Here is a 25,331-nt window from a genome sequence, read left to right as displayed (position 1 = left end):
AAAACCAAATCTCTCTGAAACTAATTTTTTTTAAATATGCAGTCTAATATTTAAGATTCATGCATTTGTCATTAAACAACACCTTGATTTTTTAATGAATCTTCTATTATGAAACCATACATCCATTTTTAAAAATTTGTGAATAATTTCAATATTCAAAAGGTACTATACATTGTTATTTAGGCCACAAATATAAAGAGATATAGTCTGAAAATCTAAGACTTACCTAAAGAAAACTTTGAAGTTATAGCCACATTGAATAATTAAAGATAAATACAAATTATTAGCAATGAGGTAGGCATAAGGCTGTCAAATATGTAATTTATTGGTAAAAGGTGTATTCTCTAAAAATAATTAATTACACCGAACTATTTTCTTTTTGGCCAAGAATGCATTTAGCCTGTTTCTATTGCTTACTGGAAATCCCATGACAGCAATTCCAATTAGTAAAACGTTCCAAGAAAGACACAAAAATAGGGAAAAAAATCCTAAACTAAAGCATTTGAAAAGATCATATTATTCTTAAACTTAGTATTTCAATGAGAACAAATCCAACTAACAACAATATTATGTCCTCCCTGTGGCTTAATTTATACATTGAAATTCTAAAATTTCTCCTTTGTTATGATTGGATGAACCGCACCCTATATGGTAGACACGGCATATGCAAAAATCACAAAGATCTCCTCTAAATTTGGCCTTCACTGGTGGTAGCTTTCCCCCAAAACACCAAAATAATGGAAAGTTAGGTAAACTAATGAATGTTATTGTATCCTTTTATTTGATTTTATTATGTAAACAGATCCCATACTCTCAGATCCCACCTCCATTATGGTGGAAAGACAATGGTAGGCTTTACCATCATGTCTGCAGGAAAACCTAAGAACTTGAAAATATTTTATGGCTGGAAGTTAAAAGAAAAACATATCATTTTTAATTGCTCTCATGAGGTTGATGGCGAAAGTATGATGAATGTTGATTTAACAGGAACGACTTGACTATTCCAGTATCATGACGACCACTACAATGACCATTGTTTAAGCAGACCACCATAAAACAATCAGAAAATATTTTTCCTATAAATGCATATCATGACAAAGAAAAGGCTATACTGAGCATATTCATATTGCACCAGTTATTCCTCAAAAATAAAAGACAATCCAAGGTCAAATGAAAAATAACCAATAACTCCCACTCTTTGCTTTACCGCCACCCGCTCTCCACTAAAATAATTAACATCGTATTCAATTAGCACTATTTTTACATCTACATATTTATAATTGTTTAAACACATAGCATAATAGAAAATTTATTTTGCTGTTTGGAAATTATATTATTTTTAGAAAGAAGGATTAATAGGGGAAGAAGCTTATCTGTGGTGTGGTTAGTATGGTGAGATTTCAATGGGAAAAGAGTATTTAGAATTAGTATATAATATGGTTTTATTAGAAAAGAAAATTATCTTTTTATTGTTGTCAATTGCTCTTAAATGTTCATTTAATAAAATTTCACAGCAATCTCAAGAGGATAGACTAAAGGCCCTTGATTATACATACCCTAAAGAATGTTTTATACCACAAAGACACATACCCAATAAGATTTTTTTTCATCTGAAATTTATAAAGATAATTTTCCATGCTGACAGTGCACATTTCATCCATAAGTTTGAAGAGTCAAATGCTACCACAGCTGGGGGTTATTCTGCCAAATGGCTTCCAACAGGGACTACAGAGATGGAAGCTAGGAGGCATGTGTACGTGCATGCAGGAAAAAGCAACAGACATGATGGGAAATAGCCCTTCTCTGGAATCATTTTTATCAATTACCATCTGAGTGATCTAATCAAATATAGTCTCATGACAAAAAGCAACACTAGGAAGGAAAAGCAATATTAAACAGCTGCTTGATTACCTACAGAGATTAAAACAAAAAGCAAGGAGAGAGGCTGATATATTCTTAGGGATTTTCTAAGGCTGAAGGGAGGGGTAAGGGGCAGATACCTTAAAAAAAATCATGAAAGGAACTGAGACAAGATTATAAAAAAGGGGCCAAGTTATAGCGCGCCATGGGATTTTTAATCTGGCTACCTGTGGTTTCTCTAGTTAAAGCCTTTATTCATCTCCAAAATGGGGAGTGGGGTGTGGGGAGCAAACAAAAAAATCACATTTTATATCAGTTTTACAAATGATCAAACAGCGTGCATCAACAAGAATAAGAAAACACTAAACGCTGATGACTTTTTAAAAAATAGATTCCCGTTTTATCAAATATTATTGATAATTACCTGTGCATCTCTCTTCTTGAACTCTTGAATTTGCTTTTCGTGCTCCATATTGGCAGCGCGAAGCTGTTTCTCCAGGTTTTCAATTTCCCGTTCATGGTCTCGGACTAGGCTATCCTTCTCTGCGTTATGCTGCTGTAATAGGTGCGTCTTCTCCTGTTCATGCTCCAGCTTCAGCTCTACTATCTGATTGGACAATGAGGAGGACAGTTCATCAACAGAACATCCTTGTCGTCATGACAACTCATGTACAGCTTAATTTTTCTTTAATTTGTCTAAGTTGAAAATGTTATTTTTGCGTCATTATTACCTCACCCTTGAAATACCCTCATTCGATGGGGGGGAGGGGGATTTTTATCCAAATCTCCTAATATTCAAGACAGTTGGACATATTCAGGAAATTCTCTTGCAATCTGTTGACACACATGTCTGAACCCTGAAAAAAATTATGTTGAATGCTACGTTATTTCCTCCCCCAGAATTCGGGTATTACTGATCAGCAATGGTTGTAAACGGTTAATACTCAGCATGCACTGCTTTTTGCTTAATACATACATGTAAAAAGCAGCAATTAAATCGGTCAGTTTTCTTTATGATTTTCAAGTGAAAGATCTGAGCTAAATACGCATCTGGATTATTGTATATACAGTTGTCTTTTAAAAAATAAAATGATAAATTTCAAAGCTCTATTATCTCGTTGTCAGCTACGGTAGACCAATATAAACAGATGTTATGTCTTCCAGAAGGGCACCTGCTGTGCTGCAAGCCTGCGCCATGATTTCATAAAAAGCATTCTATTCTCAGGATCCTTTCCCAGTCCACTCCACACTGGAGACTGTGACCTTGGCCAGTCTTAGCCTCTCCCTGCTAGACTGAATGGCAGCCGGAGACCAAGGGCCTGGTTGCCGCAGCTTTGATACTAATCCTCCCAGACTGCACAATGGCACCCTACCTGGCCTGCAAACTATAGCCAGCCAGGCTGTCTTTGAAGCAGGTGATGAATAGGGGGCTGCAGGAAGCCAGCTTCCCCAGTGAACTCCAGGCCACACAGCTGCTAAGAACAGTCACTTGGATTTTTCTTCAGTTTTGGTGGATTTCAGGGGGAAAAACTGCTGTTATCTAAAATATGTTGTGTTATTTTCGGCGTGAGAATCCATCTTCAAAAAAGCTAACAGTAGGAGCCTGCTCCAAATCGATCTTGTTTTGTGCAGTGCATCACCAGACTACCTTATCTTAAAGCTATAGCATTCATTTCTCCTGCCGTGCCAGCTGTACAAAATCTCAGTAGTTAATTTGAAATTCTTATCCCCTAATTGCAAATAAAGAATCAAAATATAAATTAAACTTGATTTAGAACCTAGGTTTCAAAGCATTTCCTTAGTGTGATTTTTCTTAAGAGTTGGAAAATAACCAACAAATTACCAAACCACTGAAAAGTGCACTATGCTACTTTAGAAGAAAAAAAGTATGCTAACTCTTATGTTATGGTCTACTCTTACCAGAAAAAAAGTATAAAACAATATAGAAATATGTATTTTGCATCTAACACAAACGATGTATTCTAGTCACTTTATTTAAAATTTAAAGAATTTCCCTCCATTTTATACAGAAAAAGAACATTAAAATTTCTTCTAATATATAATCTACTAAGTAGTAAAGAGTTCTTTGATTATTATAATAAATATGTATATTTTATCCTATGATCTCAGCCACTACAATGTTAACCTCAACAAAAGAATTTTCAATTTTATTATTATTACAGCATTTTTTTAGGTAGCTCAAATATATGAATTATTGAACTGGGTGATTTTTAGTTTATGGACATCATATTGTTGCTACTACCAAGTTATATATTGTTATACTGTTATACTATAACTTATCATAATAATAAATTTAAAACTTTAGTCAAGATCATTTCACATTCACTGAAAGAAATGAAAGGCAGAAAGTTCTACTGAGATTTTCCAAAGCCTCAAAAAAAAAAAAGAAAAAAAAAAGGAGGGGGAGAATTAACCTGATCTAAAATGCACAGAATGTAAAATAATTTACAAGTTACCAAATGACCTGTAATTACACTAAAGAATTATAGAATTTTCCTCCCCAAAAGACATGTGCCTAGGACTAGATGTAAGATCATTACTAATGATACTGCATCATTTTATTACCTAGTAATAGTGTACTTCTAGCCTGAGTAATTTGAAGGCTTCTCTTTCCTTGCTCTTGTTCACATTTATTTATTCATTCCATATTGGTGAATCCATTGTAAACAAGATGGCTGAGGGTGGTCTGTTTAGTCTAGCACTGGACTAACTTCTGAATGCTGTAGCCCCCTTTTTTTTTTTATCTCAACTGAGGTTTCTTAACTGTCAGGACCTCTGCTAAGGTATCTTCTCTAGATAAATGGCAGAGTTCAGATCATAAGCCTAACTGTTCTGGGCATATCTTTTATTATTATTATATATGAAATTATACATTGTAATAAGAGATTTCATCATGATATTTCCAAACATGCATATAATCTGTCCTATTACTTTCTTCTACGTCCTCTTCCCTTCACATAAATTCTTTCCTTTTCACATCCTTAGTAGTTCCCATTTTACTTTCATGACCATGATTTGTTTTGCTTTGTACTGTTTTCCCAAAACTTCCATCACTGAGAGGAAACATGCAATACTTGATTTTGTGGCATTGGCTTATTTCAATAACTTGATGATCTACAGTTCCATTTAGTTTCCTTCAAGTAACATAATTTTAACTTTTTTAATGGCTGAGTAAAACTCTAATGTGTATCTATAACATATTTAATCTATTTACCTATTCATGTCACCTAGGTTGACTTGATAATTTGGTTATTTTAAATAGTATTATGATAAACTTGAGTATATAGATACCTATACAGTCAGCTGACTTCCATTCTATTGGGTGCACACCAGAAGTGATAAGGCTGATGAAATAGGAGTTCTACTATTTTTTGAGAAACTACCATACTGATTTCCATAGTGCTGGACTAATGAACATCCCCAGCAAAAGTAGTTATTTTTGCCAACATCCTCATCAAAATTTGTTAGGTTTTTTTCCTTGATGGTTAGTCAAATTTTGACTGTTAAAGATGTTAAACATAACATGCATTTGTTATGCATTTGTACTTGAGTTAAAAAGTGTCTGCTTAATTGAGATCCCATTTATTTATTGGATTTTTTGTTATTTTTGTTGGGTTTTTTTGAGTTTTTTAAAAAACACGTTCTAGATCTTATCCCCTATCAGATGAATGAATAGCTGGTAAAGATTTTCTCTCATCCTGAAGTCTTTCCTTTGTTTTGTTGTTTCTTTTGCTTTGTAGAAACTTTTTAGTTTGATACACTCTCATCTTGTCTTATTTCATAAGGTATTGGAATCTTACTCAGAAAGCACTTGGCCTGTCCTTGAAATGTCCTCCCAAGGTTTTCCTGTAGTAGTTTCAAGTAGCTTTATGTCTTACACTAAACTCTTTTGTTTGTTTCAAGTTTGTTATTTACAAGGTGAAAGATAGGGATCTAGTTTTAGTACTTCTACAAGAGGATCTCTGGTTTTCCCAGCAATAGTTGGTAAGCAGGCTTTTTTGCACATATGCTTTGGGAACCTATATACAGAGTAAGATAGAATTATATTCTTGGGCTTATTTTTGGACCAACTGGTCTATGTGCCAGTATGTGTGTGTGCGTGTGTGTGTGTGCATGTGCGTGTGTTGTTTTGGCTATTCAAGGTCTTTAACACTTCTATAGGACATTCAAGATTTTTTTTTCTATTTCTGTGAATAATACCCATGGAACTTAACTGAGGACAGCACTGAGTTTGTGTATTACTTTATAGCCATTTAAACAATATTTATTCTGAGATCTATGAATCCTGGAGATCTTTATATCTCCTGATATTTTACACAATTTCTTTCTTCAATGCTTTAGTTTTAAGGTCTTTAACATCTTTGATTGAGTTTATCCTAGGTAATTTTTTTAGGTCATTGGGAATTGGATCACTCTTTTTAGTTCTTTTTCAACATGTTTTTGGTGTACAGCATGGTAGAATTATAGCAGTGAATACATCCAGTGCTAGGCTTTTTTTTGTTGGGAGTGTTTTTAATTAGCTTTTCAATCTCATTGCTCACTATTGATCTAAATTATTTGTATCTTCTTGATTCAACTGTGGTAGGTGATTTGTTTCTTAAAATATATTCATTTCTCCTATACTTTCTAACATATTGGAGTTTAGGTTTTCCAAAATATTGCATGATTCTCTAGATTTCAGTCACATTTTTCATCTCTTATTTTATTAATTTGTCTTCTCTGTCTTTGGTTAGTTTGGCTAAAGATTTGTCAATCTTTTTTCTTTCAAAGAACCAAATAATTGTTTTTTTTTAATATTTTTATTGTAAAGATACTGTACAGAGGGGTTACAGTTACCTGAGTAAGGAAATGAATACATTTCCTATTGAGCATTGTTACCCCCTCCTTTGTTTTTTCCCTACCATCCCTTCCCTCCTTACCTTCCAAACCCACCCCCCCTCGTAAATAATTATTTTATTGATTTTTTTTATAATTTTCTCATGGTTTCCACTTCATTTATTTTAGCTGTGATCTTTAACATTTCTTCCCTCCTACTAATTGTGCTTGGCTTCTTTTTGCTTTTCTAAGACCCTGAGATATATTGTTAACTTAATTATTTGAGATGTCTTTGATTTTTTAATACCAACAGCTTTAACTTTCTGAGAACTGCTTTCATTATGTTATGTTTTTTCATTTTCAGTTGTTCCTAGGTATTTTTTAATCCCTTGCCCCAACCTCTTATTTCTCCAATTACCTTTTGATTATTCAAATGTGTATTGTATCTTCATGTGTAAGTTTACATCAATTTTTATCTCTATTTTTATTACATTGTGGCCAGGTAAAAATATAAGAAGTCACTTAATTTTCTTGTATTTTTAAAGACTCTCTTTAGGTCCTAAAATATGATCTATTTTGGAGAGAGTTCTATGGGCTGCTGAGAAGATTGTGTATGTTTGCACATACTAGGTAGAATACTCCACAGACATCCGTCATCTTCTTGATCTACATTTAATTGTGCATTTAATTGTGCATTTTCTTTGTTGCTTTTTTCTTTTGTCTGAATCATCTATGTGTTTATATCCAGTAGTATTTGGTGTGTGAAACTTTTGCTGCATGTTTTCAATTACTATATCCTCTTAGTGGAATATTTTCTTTTATCAATATAAAGGGAACTTATTTTTTGACTTATTTTGGTTCAAAGTCTTTGTCAGATATAAGTGTAGATATTCGTGCTAGCTTTCTGGCTCTATTTGCCTAGAAGATCTTTTTCTGTTCTTTCATTTAAAGCCAATGTCTTTTCTGCTTGTGCAGTATGTTTCTTGTAGGCAACAAATAGTTGGATTTTGTTTTTTGTAATCCCATCAATTTGGGTTCCATAATTAGAAAATTAAGACACTAACTTTCAGAATTATTATTAAAAAGTATTACTATTAAAAAGTATAATAAAGTATTCATTCCTTTCATTTTATTGTCTGTAATGTTTGACGCTTTCCTATTCCTAAATTGTTTTTCTATTCATTTAGTGAGATTAGTCTTTTGCTTTCTTCATGGTTGTGTTTATTTTCATCTTCTGTGTGCCAGATTGCTTTAAGAATCTGCTGCAATGCTGGCTTAGTGATCATTCATTCCTTTAGCTTTTGTTTATCATGGAGGGTTTTGTATTTCTCTCTCTTACGATGGATAGCTTTGCTGGATATAGTAATCTACCTTGGCATATTTTATTTTGTTTGTTTTTCAGGGCTTGAACGCATATCATTTCATTACTTCCTGCCTTTTAATAGCTTCTGTAACTACAAAAGGATGTGGAGACGTTCTTTTCTGGTTTTGTCTAGTGTTCCAAAAACTTCCAGTGTGCCTAGATGACCACTTCATTCCTAAGACTTCGGACTAGGCTTTATTTGTCTACAGTTTGTATATTACCTCTTTCTATCCCTGTGATTCATACATTTGGTCTTTTATAAAACATTAGCATACAGTACAAAGGAGGCTAATTGTTATATATCTATAGCTGCATACACTGTACATTTAATAAGTTTACTCTTTATCTTTTATTTCATTCACCTGTCTTGTTTTTATTTTTGTTTCTGTTTTTGTCAGTCATGGGGCCTGAACTCAGCCTGGGCACTGTCCCTTAGCTCTTCAGCTCAAGGATAGTGCTCTACTACTTGAGCCATAGAGCCACTTCTGGCTTTTTCTGCTTATGTGGTGCTGAGGAATCGAACCCAGTGCCTCATGCATACAAAGCAAGCACTCTACCACTGAGTCACCTTCCCAGCCCTCATTCACCTGTTTTCGTGGATTCTTTGTAAATTTAGTCAGAGTTATCCTATTATCCACCCCCTTTTTAGCACTATTTTATGGGTTTCATTATGTTATACTCATTTATAACCATATTTCAATCTTCATTTCCCAGTCTTTTTCCCCTTCTTATGGTTTCCACTTTCAACTCATATCATAGCATCGCATATCATCATCATCATTATCATCATCATCATCATCATCATCATCTTAGGCCTAGATTGAAAACATGAGTGAAAAAAGTATGTTATTTTGTTTTTTGAGATTTGTTTATTTCACTCACAATGATGACACAAGTTCATCAATATTGGTCTTTTAATGATGTTCCAAAGTTTTTGCATATTCTTTTTGCACTTTAAGTTTTTCCCTTTCATTGCTATCTCGATGTTCTAACTTGTCTACCTTGCCTTCAAACGTTGACATAATACTTTCTATTTGGTCAATTTTATTGGTGACACTTTAAACTGAGTTTTTATTACAGAACTTTTTCATTTCCAGAATTTCAGTTTGATCATTTTGACATTTCTATCTTCATTTCAACATTTCTATCTTTATTGAGGTGACTCAATTTCACTCTATTTTTAAACGTATCATTCAGACTTTGTTCCTAAATTCTGCCATAGTTCCACCAAATATCTTATAGCAGATGGCTAGAAACATCCTTGTGAAATCAAATGATTATTCTTAACCTAATAGTCCTCATGGCCACAAGAAAAACAAATTATTACTCATTTTCTCCTTCCTGCAACATTCACTGTGGCACATCTGAAATCACACTTTCTTAGTTTTTCCTTTAACCTTACTTCCTGGACATTCTTAGCCTTTTTTGTGGCTTGCTACACCTTTTCCCACATCTAACTGTTGGCTTGCCTCTGAGCTTAGACTTGGGACTTCTTGCTACTCTCTTTATTAATGTTTCTGTGTCTAGCACCAACAAGCATCTGATGGCTCAGCTAGAATTGTTTCTTCTAAGTTTCATCTGAACTCCTGTATTGCCTCATACAACATTTCATATCCATTGACAAGTCCTGTCAGCGAATATGTACCAAATCTGTCCTCATACCATTAACCTTACCACTCCCAGCCATGGTAGGACTTAACAGATTTGAAAATTGTCTCTATATTAGCTTCTCTGCTTCCTCTCCAACTTTGAGTACATATGATATCCCACATAGCAGCAAGAGAGATCTTTCTAAAATACAAATTAAGTCTTTCTTCAGTGCTCCCATGAATTCTCATTACATTCTGAATGAAAGCCAATCTCCCCTCCATAGTATGTAGCACTTAATATGATCTGTTGTGTCTGACCTCAGCTCTTACCACCAGGAACTCAACCACTAGCTCACTTTACTCTAGCAACACAACAAACAATTCCAGCTGTTGAGCATATTACTTTCTCTGCCTTGAATGCTCCTTCCTCACTTCAGGTTTTGTATGTTGTCCTCATCTACTTCAAATCTTAATTCCTGTATCACAATTCAGTAAAGTTTGCCATTGACAGCTTATCTAAAATAACACCTTATAAAATCAACCTTATATGTAATAGTCCTTTCATTCTCAGAAACTTTATGCTGCTTTGTTTTTTTCAATACAATGAACACTACTTTGCCTTTTCTGACAATGTATTTTGAAAAAGAAAACTTCTAAGCAACTGAAACAGTTTTTAATACAAAGCATATGAACTATAAATATGCATTAATGAGGAGAAGGCAATATATTTTATATCTTCATACTACAGTCACTAAAAAGAACTGCCTCATCTTTACTCAATAAATTCCACTATAAATAAATGTGCCACTTATTTAAACTACATAAAAATCCTAGCTCCTTTCTTTCCATCATAAAAGGAAGAAGAGGCTCCTTTCACTAAGAATCAATGTCCATTCGGTGACTTCAAGCTCTTAACACTTTGTCTGAACTCATGTCCCAAGCCTGTAGCTTTATTGCCTGTGACTGTGATTCTGGCATTTTAGCTAACAACAAAGAACAGGATACTTAAAAGTCTATCAGACCAATGTGTGACTGGTAACAACTGAATAATTAAAAGATGCTTTGGGAGTCATTAGATTAAGAATTTAGGAGAAGAATGAATGGTATGGAGTTAAGGATTATAGATTATTATAAATTGGAGGGTCTGGGGATGTAGAACAGTGGTAGAAAACTTACCCAGCATGCATGAGGCTCTGGGTTCAAACCCTAGCACTGAAAATAAATTGAAAAAGGAAAGTCAAGCAAATAGATTTTTTCCAAAGAATTAAAAGATGAGAAGAACAAGACAGAGTAAAAACATTCTACTGGGTGTACAAGAAATTATACATGTCCAGTAATCAATAAATCACATGAAATCTATTTTGAGAAGATTTTAGGGAAATCCATAAATTCATACTCATTAACTACATCTGGACATCAATGCCGAAGAGAGATATTGCCAGTTCATTTAGTCAGATCATCATGTGACAAACTAGTAATAATTCACATTTTTCATTACCTCTGCTGTTCATATAGTTCCCCTAATACAGCAAAGGAGCTTGCTTTCTATTTCATGAAGGGAATCTTCAGCAGTAAAAAGGTCTTCATAACAAATGGGGCAAGTAAACCAGGTCCAAAGAAATATAGGTCCCATGATTTCCCTTATTTGCAATAACTAGTATGTGTCTGAGACAAGCGGAAATGGTCAGATAAGTTGATGTTAGGTGAAATGAACCCCAAGATAAGGAGTCAAATGTTTTTTCTTTCTTGTTATTGTTTCTAACATATTTATAAGATGATTTCTTTGTTGTTTTGTATGTCCCTCCCCCATGGTATAACCCATGTTTTCACTGTATTTGATGTTGGCATAATTTGGGGAGGGGAAGGAAAAAAACAAATTGTTTATATAGGGATACAGGTGGACCCATTGCAACAATGAGATATACAAGACGTTATGTCGAAAAACAAGCTACAACTTTGGCGCTGGGGGGTGGGTGCAGGGGGACAGGGGGGAGATAGGAAGGGATGGGAAGGGGAAACAAAGGAGGAGGTAACAATGTGTGATAAGTATTGTAACCCCTCTGTATGGTATTTTTACAATAAAAAGTCCAGTATTTCAAAATACATAGCTTTTATCAAATGATATCCACTTATTATATCCAATGTAGATATATACAATATTGATGTTATTAACTGGACATTGACAATACATTCTAGTTAGTCCACTTTGGAAAAAAAGAAGGTCTTCATAGCTATGGAAGATATACAAATGTCTGTGCACTGTGTTCCCCTTCCCCCTCACAAGTTGAAGCAGAGGCTCTCTACCCCTCCTCTCCTTGCCAGTATCTTCATGTATAAAGACATGCCCACATGTCCCCACCTTTACAAGACTACATGCCATTAAGTTTCTTCCCGATTTCCTCTCTCTTGCTTTCTGTTTCCTTATCCAATATACACTAAATTGTCTAATTTTAGAGACTTATTTACAAAGGAGAGAACTAGGAAACATGCCTATCTGCTTTTCAAATATCTCAACTAGTGCTAAAATTTCCCACTTTTGCTTATCTTGCATAATTACTCTATTGTCTCTGCCACTGTCTTTGCTACTACAATATTTTGTTTCAAATAATGGGCATTTGTAAGAGGTTTGTGCTGGAGTATTTTTTTTCTTTTTTTTTTATTGTGAAAATACCATACAGAGGGGTTACAATTACATGGGCAAGGTAATGAGTACATTTCTTCTTTTTTTGGGGGGGGTCCAGTTGTGGGGCCTGAACTCTGGGCCTGGGCACTGTCCCTCAGCTCTTCAGCTCAAGGCCAGCGCTCTGCCACTTGAGCCACAGCACCACTTCCGGCTTTTTTCTTTTTGCTTATGTGGTGCTGAAGAATCGAACCCAGGGCCTCAGGCATGCAAGGCAAGCACTCTACCACTGAGCCACCTTCCCAGCCCCATGAGTACATTTCTTATCAAGCTTTGTTGCCTCCTCCTTTGTTTCCCCTTCCCATTCCTTCCCCTCTCCCCCTCCCCTGCCAAAGTTGTAAAGTTCGTGTTTTGACATAACATCTTGTATTGAGTATTTTTATTATCACTGAAAATTAACATTTATTCTTTATAGAGAATTTTGACTACTTGTTTATCTGTTAAACTGCATTTCTCTTTATAGGCTTTGTAAAAAGAAAAGATATAAAGAATACAATTAAAAATGATATGAAGGGATTGCCAAAAAATAGTTTCATAGTTCAGGAAATCGTAGCATGCCTGGTTGGTTGGTTGTTTGCAACATGAATGAGATTTATGAAAAGACAATTAGAATTATCTTTTTGTTCCATTGGGTTATACAGGAAAGAAACAGGAAATCTTGATGAAAGCTTGGGCTTGACAGGATATTTGTGTATTTATCTCATGTGTTTGATGTTTTTTGTTTCACATCTGCATACTTTATGTATGCTTGCCTTTTGGCTACACTATTTTAAGTACTACTTTGCTTTTTCCTACTTCTTTACTGTTCCTGCCACAATGCTTTCTGGGAGGGACTCAAAAATTAAAAATGGAGAAGGAAACTGAGGCCCATTATCTCACAAATTGTGCATTTCCTCTAAATGGCAATTCTTTCATCATGAAATGTGAGGATTTACTAGGTAAATGCTTCTGAAAGTTTCCACTAATGTGCCTCATAGCAGCAGTAAAAATAGATTACTTTCCAGGAGCAACTGAGGGCCAAGCCAAAACAGCTTGTGTATGCTGAAAGTTTTTGCAATGCCTGATTTTTTTTCTTAAAAATTCACATGCATTTTGCGTTTTATAAACCAGGAGAGTCTCTCAGTTTTTATATGAATGTTGCTCAATAGTAACACCACTTTCTTCTTCACACAATCCAGTGAATCCAAAATTTTAAGACTTGTACGTGTAGTCTTACCTATACTACAATTGCTCACAGCTTCTGGAATCACCTCATCTCGGAATGAGAAGCAAGAGCTGGGCGACCAGTCCTTTGCTAGTGAGATTCTCTATTTATATTTAAGAAAAAGACGAAATGATAGAAAAATGGTCACATTTAAATCTGCATGGTAACCGAGAGTAGATGAGAAATTGAATAGGTAGATAGCCAAGAAAATGCAGCTACACAGATGTGTAAAAGAAGTCAGCCCTGGAACCACAGAAATCAATTCTGTCGAAAAGTCAAACCTTTGTCAAGTGTGGCGCTGGAACACTAACCTAGCAAACAAGAAAGGCATAGAATCTTGATCTGGAAATGACCTTTGTCAATGGGACAGCCCCACAAACTCCCAGCATCACAACATACCCCACAGATACTTTACCATGCTCACACTGAGGGATTTCCTTCTCACAATAGAACCAACTGTACCTTACCTCATCCTGTAATAAGAACAACTTTGAAACAATTCAAACTATTTCTCACAATACCATCTATCTTGTACACATAAGCTCAATTTCTGCCCCTGGACACTGAATACATTCAGTGCAGTTAAGAGCAGGGGTCAGGCAGGATGGAGGTGGCTCATGCTAATAATCCTAGCTACTCAAGAGGCTGAGATCTGAGGATCGTAGTTCAAAGCCAGCCCAGGCAAAAAAGTGCCCAAGAGATGCATCTCCATTTGGCCACTAGAAAACCAGAATGGGTGCTGTGGCTCAAAATGTTAAGAGTGCCAATCCTGAGCAAAAAGAGCTCAGGGACAGTGCCCATGCCCTGAGTTCAAAGCCCATGACCCATGGAGGAGTGGGGGGGGGAGAGAAGGGAGAGGGATGGAAGGAAAGGGAGGGATGGAGAGAGAGAGAGAGAGAGAGAACATGGTTATGGCTCAGGTTATCTAATACCTACTCATTGGGTGTGACCTAAGGCATACCTAACCAGATGGGCTTCCATTTGTACCACTAGAATATGAGAACAATAAAATACTGGCAATTGCCTAACAGAGCATTGTGAAGATGGAAAGAGGCTGAAAGCACGTTTTTAGAGCAATTCCTGACTCAGAGGAGGAACTGAGGCCTGTGGCTTATTAGGATTATTGTCACAGAGACCAAACAAGCATCCTGTCTAAGAACACAGACTTAAGTTTAAAAATAAAAGAAATTCCCAATTCTCTTGAGTTTTCTCCTAACCAAACAGCCTATTCCTTTAGTCTTCCAATACACTTCTAGAACTTACTTGGGATTCACCATTGAGTATTTCCCAAGTTTGTCAGCATTTTGCTTAAAATATGTTAATCAAAATTAACTTACTCCTATGTGCCTTAAGAAAAACAGACTAAAACCATCTCAATTAAATCTCTTGTCCCATTGTCCCACTGTGTTCCCTTGTCTCTGGAACTGTCTTCCTGCCTGCTACCCTCATAGTTTTGCAGCTGATTTTCTAAACCAAAGCATAGCATTGTATATCCAATCCTATTAAGTGTAATCACCTTAATTTCAGCCTGCATGAAGTTTCAGAAAAACGGAAGATATTTTTAATCCTACATTAAATTACCCCTCTGAGCTCTAAATATCCAGAAACTTGACTTTCAAATCATTATCCAGTAACTCCCAGATAAATAAAATCGTATTCAGGTTGACATGAATCTTTCAGAGATAGCCCTTTAAGCTGACACATAATCACAAAAAAGTGTCAAGATCCAGGCCCTATTTTCCCACATTGCCTTCATGAAGAGCCTTAGCAGATGACTCAATGAAGGACTGATAGACTGCATCCCCACCTCATTCTGTATGCACCAGTTTAGCAACCTGGTTCAAAGTAAGAAGTGAGTTTAAATTGATTTTAGTATATTCATCTCGACTTGTAGAGATCACTGTTGAGTACTTATTATTTCTCATGATTAAATTTCATAGTTAAAAACCTGAAAAATTTGAAATGGGTAGGAAAATATTGCTTCAATTAATAAATTGTTCTGTTGAAAAGATTAATTGAAAAGTTTATACTACTATCAAACCAATAAATATTCTCCTAAAGTAAACTAACATATTCCTGCTTTTCACCTGTCTTGAGTGAATTACTATCTAGGGTCTTCATTCTCAGGGTTAACTTGAACAGTCTTGCAATAGGAGGAATATATATATCAGTCTGCGATATCTTTGTGTTTCTTAAAATTTCTCATATAATCTACAACTGCATCATACATCTCTTTTTCATGAAAAGAAACAACAAAAAATTTAATACAGTACGGTATAGCTTCTACTGATACAATCAGTTCTTCAGTGAATTCATCAATTTTTCTTATGTAGTTAAGTATTATTGACAAAGTTAACACAGGTAGGTTATAAAATCTATCATTCTAAGAAAAGCCTATGAAACTTAACATGCTTCCAAACAGACTGACATGAAAGGTTGTTTACAGTAAAAGAAAAAAGTAATGTTATTACAGAGGGAGATGTATAGAAAAATTATTCCATGATTTAAACAATAACAATAATGATTGATATTTCTGCCTGATCTTCAAGGTTAAGGATAATTGAGCTAGAGTAGGTAAATATTTTTTTTACAACTCGGTAAACACGCCAGTCTTTTCCAAAGGCTGAATTTATTTATAATTCCACTGCTGATATAGAAACTGCCAATTTCAATACATTTTCACCAACCTCAGAAGGTAATTACTACTTATACTAATTTGAATTTTATTAACAATATCACTGACAATGTTTCTATTTGGGCTTTCCTCTTTTCTGCTTTTTTATAGGAACTAGGGTTTGAACTCAGGGTCTTAGGTTATTGCTTTTTTGCTCATAACTGATGTGTTACCACCTGAGCCATGCCCCTACTTCTTAACTGGAGATGAGTCTCTTAGATTGATCTGAACTGACTCCAGTGATTCTCAGATCTTAGCTTCCTGAGTAGATACGATTATAGGTGTTAGCCAATGATCCCTGGCTCCACCTGGTTTCTTAATTAATTTCTTTTGTGTGTTTTTTCCTTTTGCTAGGTCAATTATTGGGACATTAATATTTATATTATTTAAGCACTAATTATTTGTATTCATTACAAATGCATTAATTTAATAATCACTTTCCTACCACATTTGTTATTAATATTATTTCTTCATTTTCTTAAAAACAAAATAATTTTTATTTAGTCAATTACATTTAAAGTATACCTTTTTATACTGTATACATATGTAAACCAATTTTATAACTAATTGATGGTAATAAAAAAAAGTAAATGAGGAAAAAGAAACACTCTAGTCATATCATGATTAAACAGTACTTTAAAATTATACTTATAAATTGTATATGCATATGTTATAATATTTCCATGTAATTAGAAGCATGGTTATTACTGTCTATTATTATAATTAAATAAATTATAACTATATATTATTATAATAACATTATATTTATATACAATATGTCAAAAGCTGGACTTAGGCATGGTTCAAGGAGTAGAGCACCAGAGTGAGCGAGCTAAGCAAGCACAAGGCCCAGAGTTCAAGCCCTAGTACTTCCAAAAAAGGGGAAGATATGGGGAACTACCTACTTCATTCTTAAATTATCCCATTTTTCCTTTAAAGAATCTGATAAAATAACTCATTGCACCAGCTTTTGCTGTTAGGAAAGTTGAAGTTACACAGATGTTGGCACCTGTAAAAATAATCTCCTAATGCTTTATCTTTTCTCTCTTTTCTTCTCTTTTAGGCTTTTTCATCTCTTGCTTATTTTATACTGTATATAAACTGTTTGAGTTTGCATTCTATTTACTTAGTCCAAATTCAAAAAAGTTGTGAAATAAAAGTGGGATCACTTAGGAGGTGGAAAGAAGATAAGAAAAAAATAACAGAAAACAAATACAATAAAACGTGCATTATAGCATATATGAAATATATGCTATATAGCTACATATATGATGAATATGGAATATATGCTATATATAACTATACATATGATGACTATATGATGAAACTTCTTACAATGTATAATTTAACCTATATCTATAAAATGTTCTATACTTATTCTATTATTTTGTAGCATTTATACCTTAATGTTTTAATTATTAAAATAATACATGACACATGCACCTTATAAAATTTCAAATAAAATGGTCTCAATCATCATATCACCAAATTCCTAAGTTCAAGGAGATAGTAAATATGAAGTTTTCTAAACTGTAACTTATTCCCCTTATCAGCCTATCTTAGAATTTTGTCTGTACCTAGATCAGTCTTTCTAATAAGGTCATTTTATTACATACTGTGATGTCAGCATGCATGATTTATTTTATAATTTGTTTTATTTAGAATTTTTTCATTACTACTTAAGATTCCACACCATTGCCAAGTGCTGGTCGTTCATTCCAATAATACTAGCTATTTAATAGGCAAGACCTGTAGGGTCACAGCTCAAAGCCAGGTCATGCTGCAAAGTCTGCCAGATTCCATCTCCAATTAGTCAGCAAAATGCTGTACTGGAGACACAGATCAAGTGATAGAACATCATCTGTAAGCAAGAAAACCATAAGACCCTGAGTTCAAGCCCCAATACTAGAACACAAAAGAGAAAATATTCCACAGTAGTTAGCATAGACTTTAAGCATTTCCCTATATTATTCAACTTAAAAAAAAGCTTTTTATTTTTATTTTTATTGAAAAGGTGATGACCTGGGGGTGGGGTTAGAGCTACAATAAGTAAGGCAGTAAGTACATTTGTTTTTCATCATTGTTACCCCATTCTTCATTACCTTCCACTTACCCTTCCCCATTGCCCTCCAAAAATTTCAAAGTCATTTGTTTATCTGAGTTTGATTAGAAGAGTTTTGTTACAATAAACTTGAGATTGTAAGTATAAAAAGAGAAAACCAAATTAGGTAAGTAAAAATTAGTAATATTTAAATATTCTGGGAATAAACAAGAACATATATTTTAAAAGAAAATAAAAGTGAAATCAACCCCAAGATAAGACACAAGAGGGTCTTTCTTTGTTGCTGTTGTTTTAATGTAATATATAATTTTTTTCCTTTGTATGTTCTTCCCCCTATGGTAGATCCCTTGTTGTCACTGTATTTGATTTTGGTACCCGGAATCTTGTATATACATTTGTCTAATTTGGGGAGGTGAAGGGGAATAACAAAATGCTGGAACAAGGACACAGGATGACCCATTGCAACAATGATACCCACATGACATTATATTGGAAATGAACTTTACAACTTTGGGGGAGAGGGAAGAGTAAAGGAGGTGGGGGAGGGAAGGGTTAGTGGGAGAACAACAAAGAAGGGGGTAACAATGCTTGACAAGAAAATGTACTCATTACCTTAGTTATGTAACTATAACCCCTCTGTACAGTATCTTTACAATAAAATACAACTTTAAAAAGATAAAAAAGAAAATATTTTCCTAACTAAATAAGAGACAGAGCACTGAGGACAAAATCGAATCTTTTCCATCATAATCTGAGTCATCTTCCCCTCACTCCTACAGCTGGAACCTGTCTCACTCACTCTACCTAACCTGTTCTTACTGTCATTTTGCTCCTTAGAGGCATCCAGCCTCCCCTCTTCTATGGATGTGTAGACTAGAATACTACAGAGCATTCTTCCACAACTGCTCCTTCCTCACATTTAGGACTCTATATAAATGCCAGGGCTTTGCTGCCCACATATCCAATCCACCTATCCAATGCTGCCAAATCCTCTACATTCTTTGTGTGGCATAGTCTATGAGCACTCACATTTCTCTCTCTCTCTCTCTCTAGCTTTTTTGCCATTCCTGGGCTTGGACTCAGGGCTGGGGCACTGTCCCTGAGTTCCTCTTGCTCATGGCTAGCGCTCTACCACTTGAGCCACAGCACCACTTCCAGCTTTATCTGTTGGTGGGGTACTAAGGAATTGAACCTGGGGCTTCACACACTAGGCAAGCACTCTACCATTAAGCCACATCCCCAGCCCCAACATTCATATTTCTATATAAATCTTTCTACAAATTTGCTTTGTCATTTATCCTAACATTAATTGCCTGCCAAAATGTAGGCTCCAGGAGATAAAGAACTAAATCTGTCAAGCCCTGTTTTCCCCCGTGTCAGTAATGGAACCTGGCATATTAGGTACCCAACACTATTTCTTAAATAAACATATAAGTCCAACCAGGGGTCTGGAATAGAAGAATTCGAGAGTCACAATAAATATTTCCATCAGACATTCATATAAACAAACTGTTAAAACAGGTTTTAGTGGAATATTAAAACCCTGATTCTGAATTTTATTAAAATAAATCTCTTAATGATTTCAAATAGATTGGTAATAAAAGATTTTAGTAAATAGTTTCATTATGCAGAGATTTTATATATAAAGAGGTGTTTGAAAGAGGGATTATACATGCATGAAAAATTAATTGGTATCTAAGAATGAAAGGCCAACCTGCTGTTCATATCGCTGTTTGACATCCTCTAGCTGCCAGAAAAACTCCTTTGATTGTTTCTCACGAAGAGACTTGGATCTAGTTAGATCTGCTTCCACTTTTTCCATCTATAAAATTAAAAATCAAATTAAAAATTTGAAAAAAATTATATTGCATATTTTAATTTGTCAATTAATTAAAATGACATTTTAAACTCTTCAACAATCATAATGAGCTGTAATGAAATACATCAATTTATTTTAGCACATTTTAATAATTTAACATTTCTATATATCCCTTATATTCTAATATTATAATAATATAATAGAAATACATTAGACATTCATATATTTATTAAATATGATTTTAGTAAAACCTTGAGATGCTGTTGCTGTTCAATGGGATATACATCCAAATCATGTAACTGATAAGAGATATATCTAGAATATACAAACAATTGTTACAATTCAATAATAAATGAGGAATTAAGCCCAATTTTAAAATGGGCAAAAGATCTAGATAGACATTTCTGCAAATGTCCAAAGAACATATAAAAAGATGCTCAACATCACTGTCACCAGGCAACTATAACATAAGAACAATGTAATACTTCACATTCATTAGAATGGCTATGATATAGAAGACAGATACTGGTAGCCTTTTGGTGAAGGCATGGAGAAATCAGAACCTTTAACACTAAGGATGAGAATACAAAGTGGCATAAGTGTACTGGAAGCCAGTCTAGAAAACTGTATCAACAATATACTAAAAGGAGCAGACACAATGGTCAAGTTGGATTTACTTCTGGGATACAAGGAATTTTCAACACACACAAGTCTTACAAATGTGATACACTATAATCATATCAAAATGCCAAGAACTATAAAATCATCTCAATAAGATGTATGAAAAGCTTTGATAAAATTTAATATATTTTTATGATAAAACTCTTAATGGTTAATTATAAACTGTATATTAACATAATAATCATTATAAATAATAAATCCACAATCCAGTACTTCATACTCAATGGTGAAAAGTTTAAATTTTTCTTCTAAGATTAGGAACTAGACTATGATGTCCATTCTTATGCCTTCTTTTCATCACAGCATTACAAGTCTGACTAAGAGCAATTTGGCAAGAGAAATGAGACAATCTGTTTGCTGACAGCTTAATCTTAAATACAGAAAACTCTAAAGATTCCATTACAAATTGCTAGAATAAATAAATTCAGTAAAACTGAAGATTCCATTACAAATTGCTAGAATAAATAAATTCAGTAAAACTGAAGAATACCAAACTGACATTAAAAACCAGTAGAGTTTCTATAAATCAATTGAACAATCTGAAAAAGAAAGTAAAAACAAGAATTTCCTAAGATAATAATAAAAATTAGGTGTAAATTTTTACCTGAAATATAAAATAACAATTAGGTATAAATTTGAACAAAGAACTAAGAGATCCGCATACTAAAAACTATGAAATACTGATGAAAGAAATTCAGGAAAATGATTAGAGGAAAAGATATCCTATATTCTTAGATGGGAAGAATGTCTATTATTAAAGTACCTATATTAATCCACAAACTCAAGGAAATATCAATAAAAATTTCAATAACTTTTTACAGAATTTGGTAAAATAGTCCTAAAATTTGCATAGAACCATAAAAGGACCCAAATAGTCAAAGTAATCTTGAGGAAAACAAAAACAAAAGCAAAAAACCAAAGCTGAAGCTATCACATTACCTGTTGACAAAATACATACAAAAGCTATAGGAATCAAATCAGCATACCCTTCACATAAAAGTAGACTAACTGACCAATGGAATAAGACAGAGTCCAGAAACAAACCTATATATTTATAGTCAATTGATTCTCTATGGAGAATCAATCACACAATGAGGAAAGGATAATTTCATTAATAAATGTATTGGAAAAACTGGCTATCTACCTATAGATGAGTAAAACTTCATCTTTATCTAAATCTATTCAGAAAACTCAACTCAGAATGGATGAGAGATTTAAACGTAAGACAAAAAGCCAAAACACTACCAGGAAAAAACATGGTTGTATCAAATTTAAAAGTTCCTGCATAGCAATTGACAGAGTGAAGATAGAGCTTTGCTATGGAAGAAATCTCTACACAGGGACCATCTGATAACGGCTCAATTTCATAATACATGCATACATACACACATATATGAATATAAACTATCCATTTAACCATAGGTAAAAAGCTGGCACAGCACCTGCAATCCCAGGTGTATAAGAGGTATATAATACAGGAGTATCAGACTGAGGTTAGCCAGGGCAAATATTTGAGACCCATCTGAAAAAATAACCTGAAGCAAAAAGGACTGAAGGTGTAGTCAAGTGGGGGAAAGCTTGCCTAGCAAGTTTTAGGCCTTCAGTACGAACCAGAGTACAGGCCCCCGCCCTCTCCCAAAGAAAAACTACCCCCACAAAAATACCCCAAAGAATTTGAACAGACATTTCTCAAATGAAGTCATTACACTGGCCAATAAATACACACAAAAAGGTTCAGCATCTCTGATCACTACAGCAATGCAAATAAAAACCACAATGTGCAACTCACACTTGATGGAAGGGTTACTGAGAACAGGTGCCTTAAGAATGTGGAGAAAGGAAAGCTATAAGCACAAGTAGGGGAAAATTATTCCAGAAAACAGGATGGAGGTTTTCCAAAACTTAAAAACAGAACTATTATTTGGTGCAGCAAATGCACAAATGGGTGCATATGTATTGAAATGAGTATACTGAAGAGATATTTGCATGTCCACAAGACTGTAGCATCATTTACAATAGGCAGGATATGGTATCTCCCATATACCCATCATTGGGAAAAACAAAGGAAGCATATTACATATATACTGTTCTCCCTTTAAAAAAAAAGAAAATTCTGTCAATTGCAACAACTATTGAAATAGATTTCTTCAGTTGTTCTTAGTGGACAGAGCCACACAACTGTTCTGACTCCAGAGCTTGCAGAGACTGCTAGAGTTGCAGCCCTGAAGCAGGCAACACCTACTTAATGTTGCAACTCAGCAACAGACAATGCCTGTTAGTGAGCTCTACAGCTAGTGCTGCTGTTGTAGCCTTCTCGGATTGTTGTCTCAATTCAACAAATGAAGTCTAGAATAATAGAGGATAAGATCGAAGAACTTTAGAAGTATCTTGGTCAAAGGCCTCTGTTGCTGTCTGTGTGTGTCTTCTCTCCAACCTTTATGTGCTGCCTCTGTCTCTTGAATCTAGAGGTTTTTATATCCTGGGCTGGGCTCTGACTGGTCACCCATATGTAAAGTGAGGGCTAGGGCAACCAATCAGAGAAGATCTGCTGAGACACTGTGAGTCTCCAAACCTAAAACGATAGTTCTCTATTGGGTCTGTCACCTGATCTCCCAGAGAGGACAAAACTGCAAGATCTCCCTTATATGTGGAGTGTAAGAAAGTCAAACTGATAGCACTAGATAGTACAGTTTGGGGCACTAGGGGCTGTAAAAGAGCAGCAGAAGCCATGCTGTTCAAAGGACACAGGTTTCAAGTAGATCCAAGGAAAAAGTCTACCGATCAGTGGCATTGTATGGGGAATATAGTCAACAATGTGTATTTCAAATTTCAAATATCTTACCACAAAAAGTAAGTAAAAACATGATTCATCTTTAATCATAAGCATGGTATAAAAGTTACCAAAATACTATAACATGATATATTTGGTTATGATTTATAATTTTAAAATAAAAACATGTTAATTGTTCATTTAAGTATAATATATTCAGTATGTTGCAAGTTTTTTTCTTTAATCATAACAAATCTCAAAAAAAATGATACTTTTCCATTCTCTCCAGAATCACAGAGGAGGCTCTTTAGGTCTGCCTAAAGGACCATACATAATCTTTTGTTCTCACCTTTCACAGTAGTTTTTTTTTCACTGAGTGTAAAATCCTAACTCAAGAGCCTATCTCCTTTTTCATGGCCACACAAAGCTGTGTGTGTGCATGCACAACACAAGGTGGTCAGCTAAACACATTCTGAAATAAAAGGAGATCAAATGTTTGTTTATAAGCACACTTTTAGCCTGTACATTTAAAGCGAAAGGCCTCCAAACAACCTGATGGCACTTGTAAATAAGAAGTGCTTTCTAATAATAAAATCATTTTGAGACAAAAAAATTCTTAAAGATGGGCGAACAAAAAGGAGTAAAAGGACAAGAAAAAGGTCAAAAAGAATCTATCTATCTAATGTTTTAAGATAGATCTTTATGGAAAATTGACTTTGTTCTTTTTACTTCAATATATTAAAAATTACTAATAAATTTGAAAATAATGTTATACATCAAAATACTTGAAAATTTCATGCTACATGTTCAAATAATCTTCCATACTCAAAATAGAAAACAATAAATAGAAAACAAATAAATTGCTGAATAAATTATAAATAACATTATCTATGTCACTTGAGATAATACTGACCGAAAATGCCAAACCCCACTCCATTATTCTTCCACAATTTAACAAATACTCAAAAGCTAAGTCCTACATAGTTTGTATAAAAATTAAGTTCTCAGTTGCCATAGATAGATTCTGTTTCATCATTCAACATTCCAAATTCCATTCAACTTCAAGTTCAAAAAAGAAGCAAGCAAAGTCCATTTTTTCATCTCTGGCCTCAAGATACGGGATAAAAATTGATGGTCAAATTAGAAGAGGAGTTGACTATACATTTCTATGGCTGTAAAGTATTTAAAGATTCAAGAAAAAGCCATAGTGAATGATGTTGGGTCTTCCTGATATGGTGGCTTACACATTACTTTTTGCTACCTTGTAAGAGAGAGGCCATGTACATATTTAGAACAGCATACAGTTCTAACCTAACAAAAAGTTAAAAAGGAAGCTTCTATAGCTGCAACTCAAAGATTTCAGGGTTGAGGTCACTGTAATTCAAGCTTTCCTTAAGAGTTGTGAAATGGTTTCAGCCTTTCTGGAAGTCTGGGGAGGGAAAGTCACAGGATGAAGGGAATAGGAATGAGATCAAAGGACATACAGTAGCTAACTTGAGCCCTTTTTTTAAGGATCTCCTGCAAGTTCCTGCCAATAGAAAATTAGTTATTATTTGCACCTCATTCCCTAGAACTTCATTAAATGTCAGCTCCAATGCAAGGTAAAGTTCAGCTACCTAAACCAGTGTCTTTTGTGACCTTAAATAAAATCAGAGTTCCAGGAGAAGGTAGGAATGTACAAAGGATGAATACCCTGTGGTCTCCACAGCTAAAGGTTTAGCTCTTTCTCCAGGTAAGTACTGTATGTTATTACAAACTAGGTAATTGATACTTGTAATTTATACTATACAAGT

At 34.4% G+C, this 25,331-nt stretch overlaps 1 protein-coding gene across 1 annotated transcript in view; it reads right to left on the bottom strand.

Moving 5' to 3' along the window:
* Window positions 1–25,331, bottom strand: part of Cep112 (centrosomal protein 112kDa) — a 338,584-nt gene that overhangs the window by 179,177 nt on the left and 134,076 nt on the right. The window contains exons 19-20 of the mRNA XM_013008835.1: window positions 19,983–20,090; window positions 2,285–2,467 (exon numbers count right to left, since the gene is read on the bottom strand). Of these exons, the coding sequence (XP_012864289.1) occupies window positions 2,285–2,467; window positions 19,983–20,090 (291 nt within the window). The remainder of the gene's footprint in view (window positions 1–2,284; window positions 2,468–19,982; window positions 20,091–25,331) is intronic.

Source organism: Dipodomys ordii, unplaced genomic scaffold, assembly GCF_000151885.1.
Source record: "Dipodomys ordii isolate 6190 unplaced genomic scaffold, Dord_2.0 Scaffold7, whole genome shotgun sequence".
Lineage (NCBI taxonomy): Eukaryota > Metazoa > Chordata > Mammalia > Rodentia > Heteromyidae > Dipodomys > Dipodomys ordii.
The sequence above is the reverse complement of the archived record's forward strand: the minus strand, read 5'-3'. Positions and strand labels throughout refer to the sequence as shown.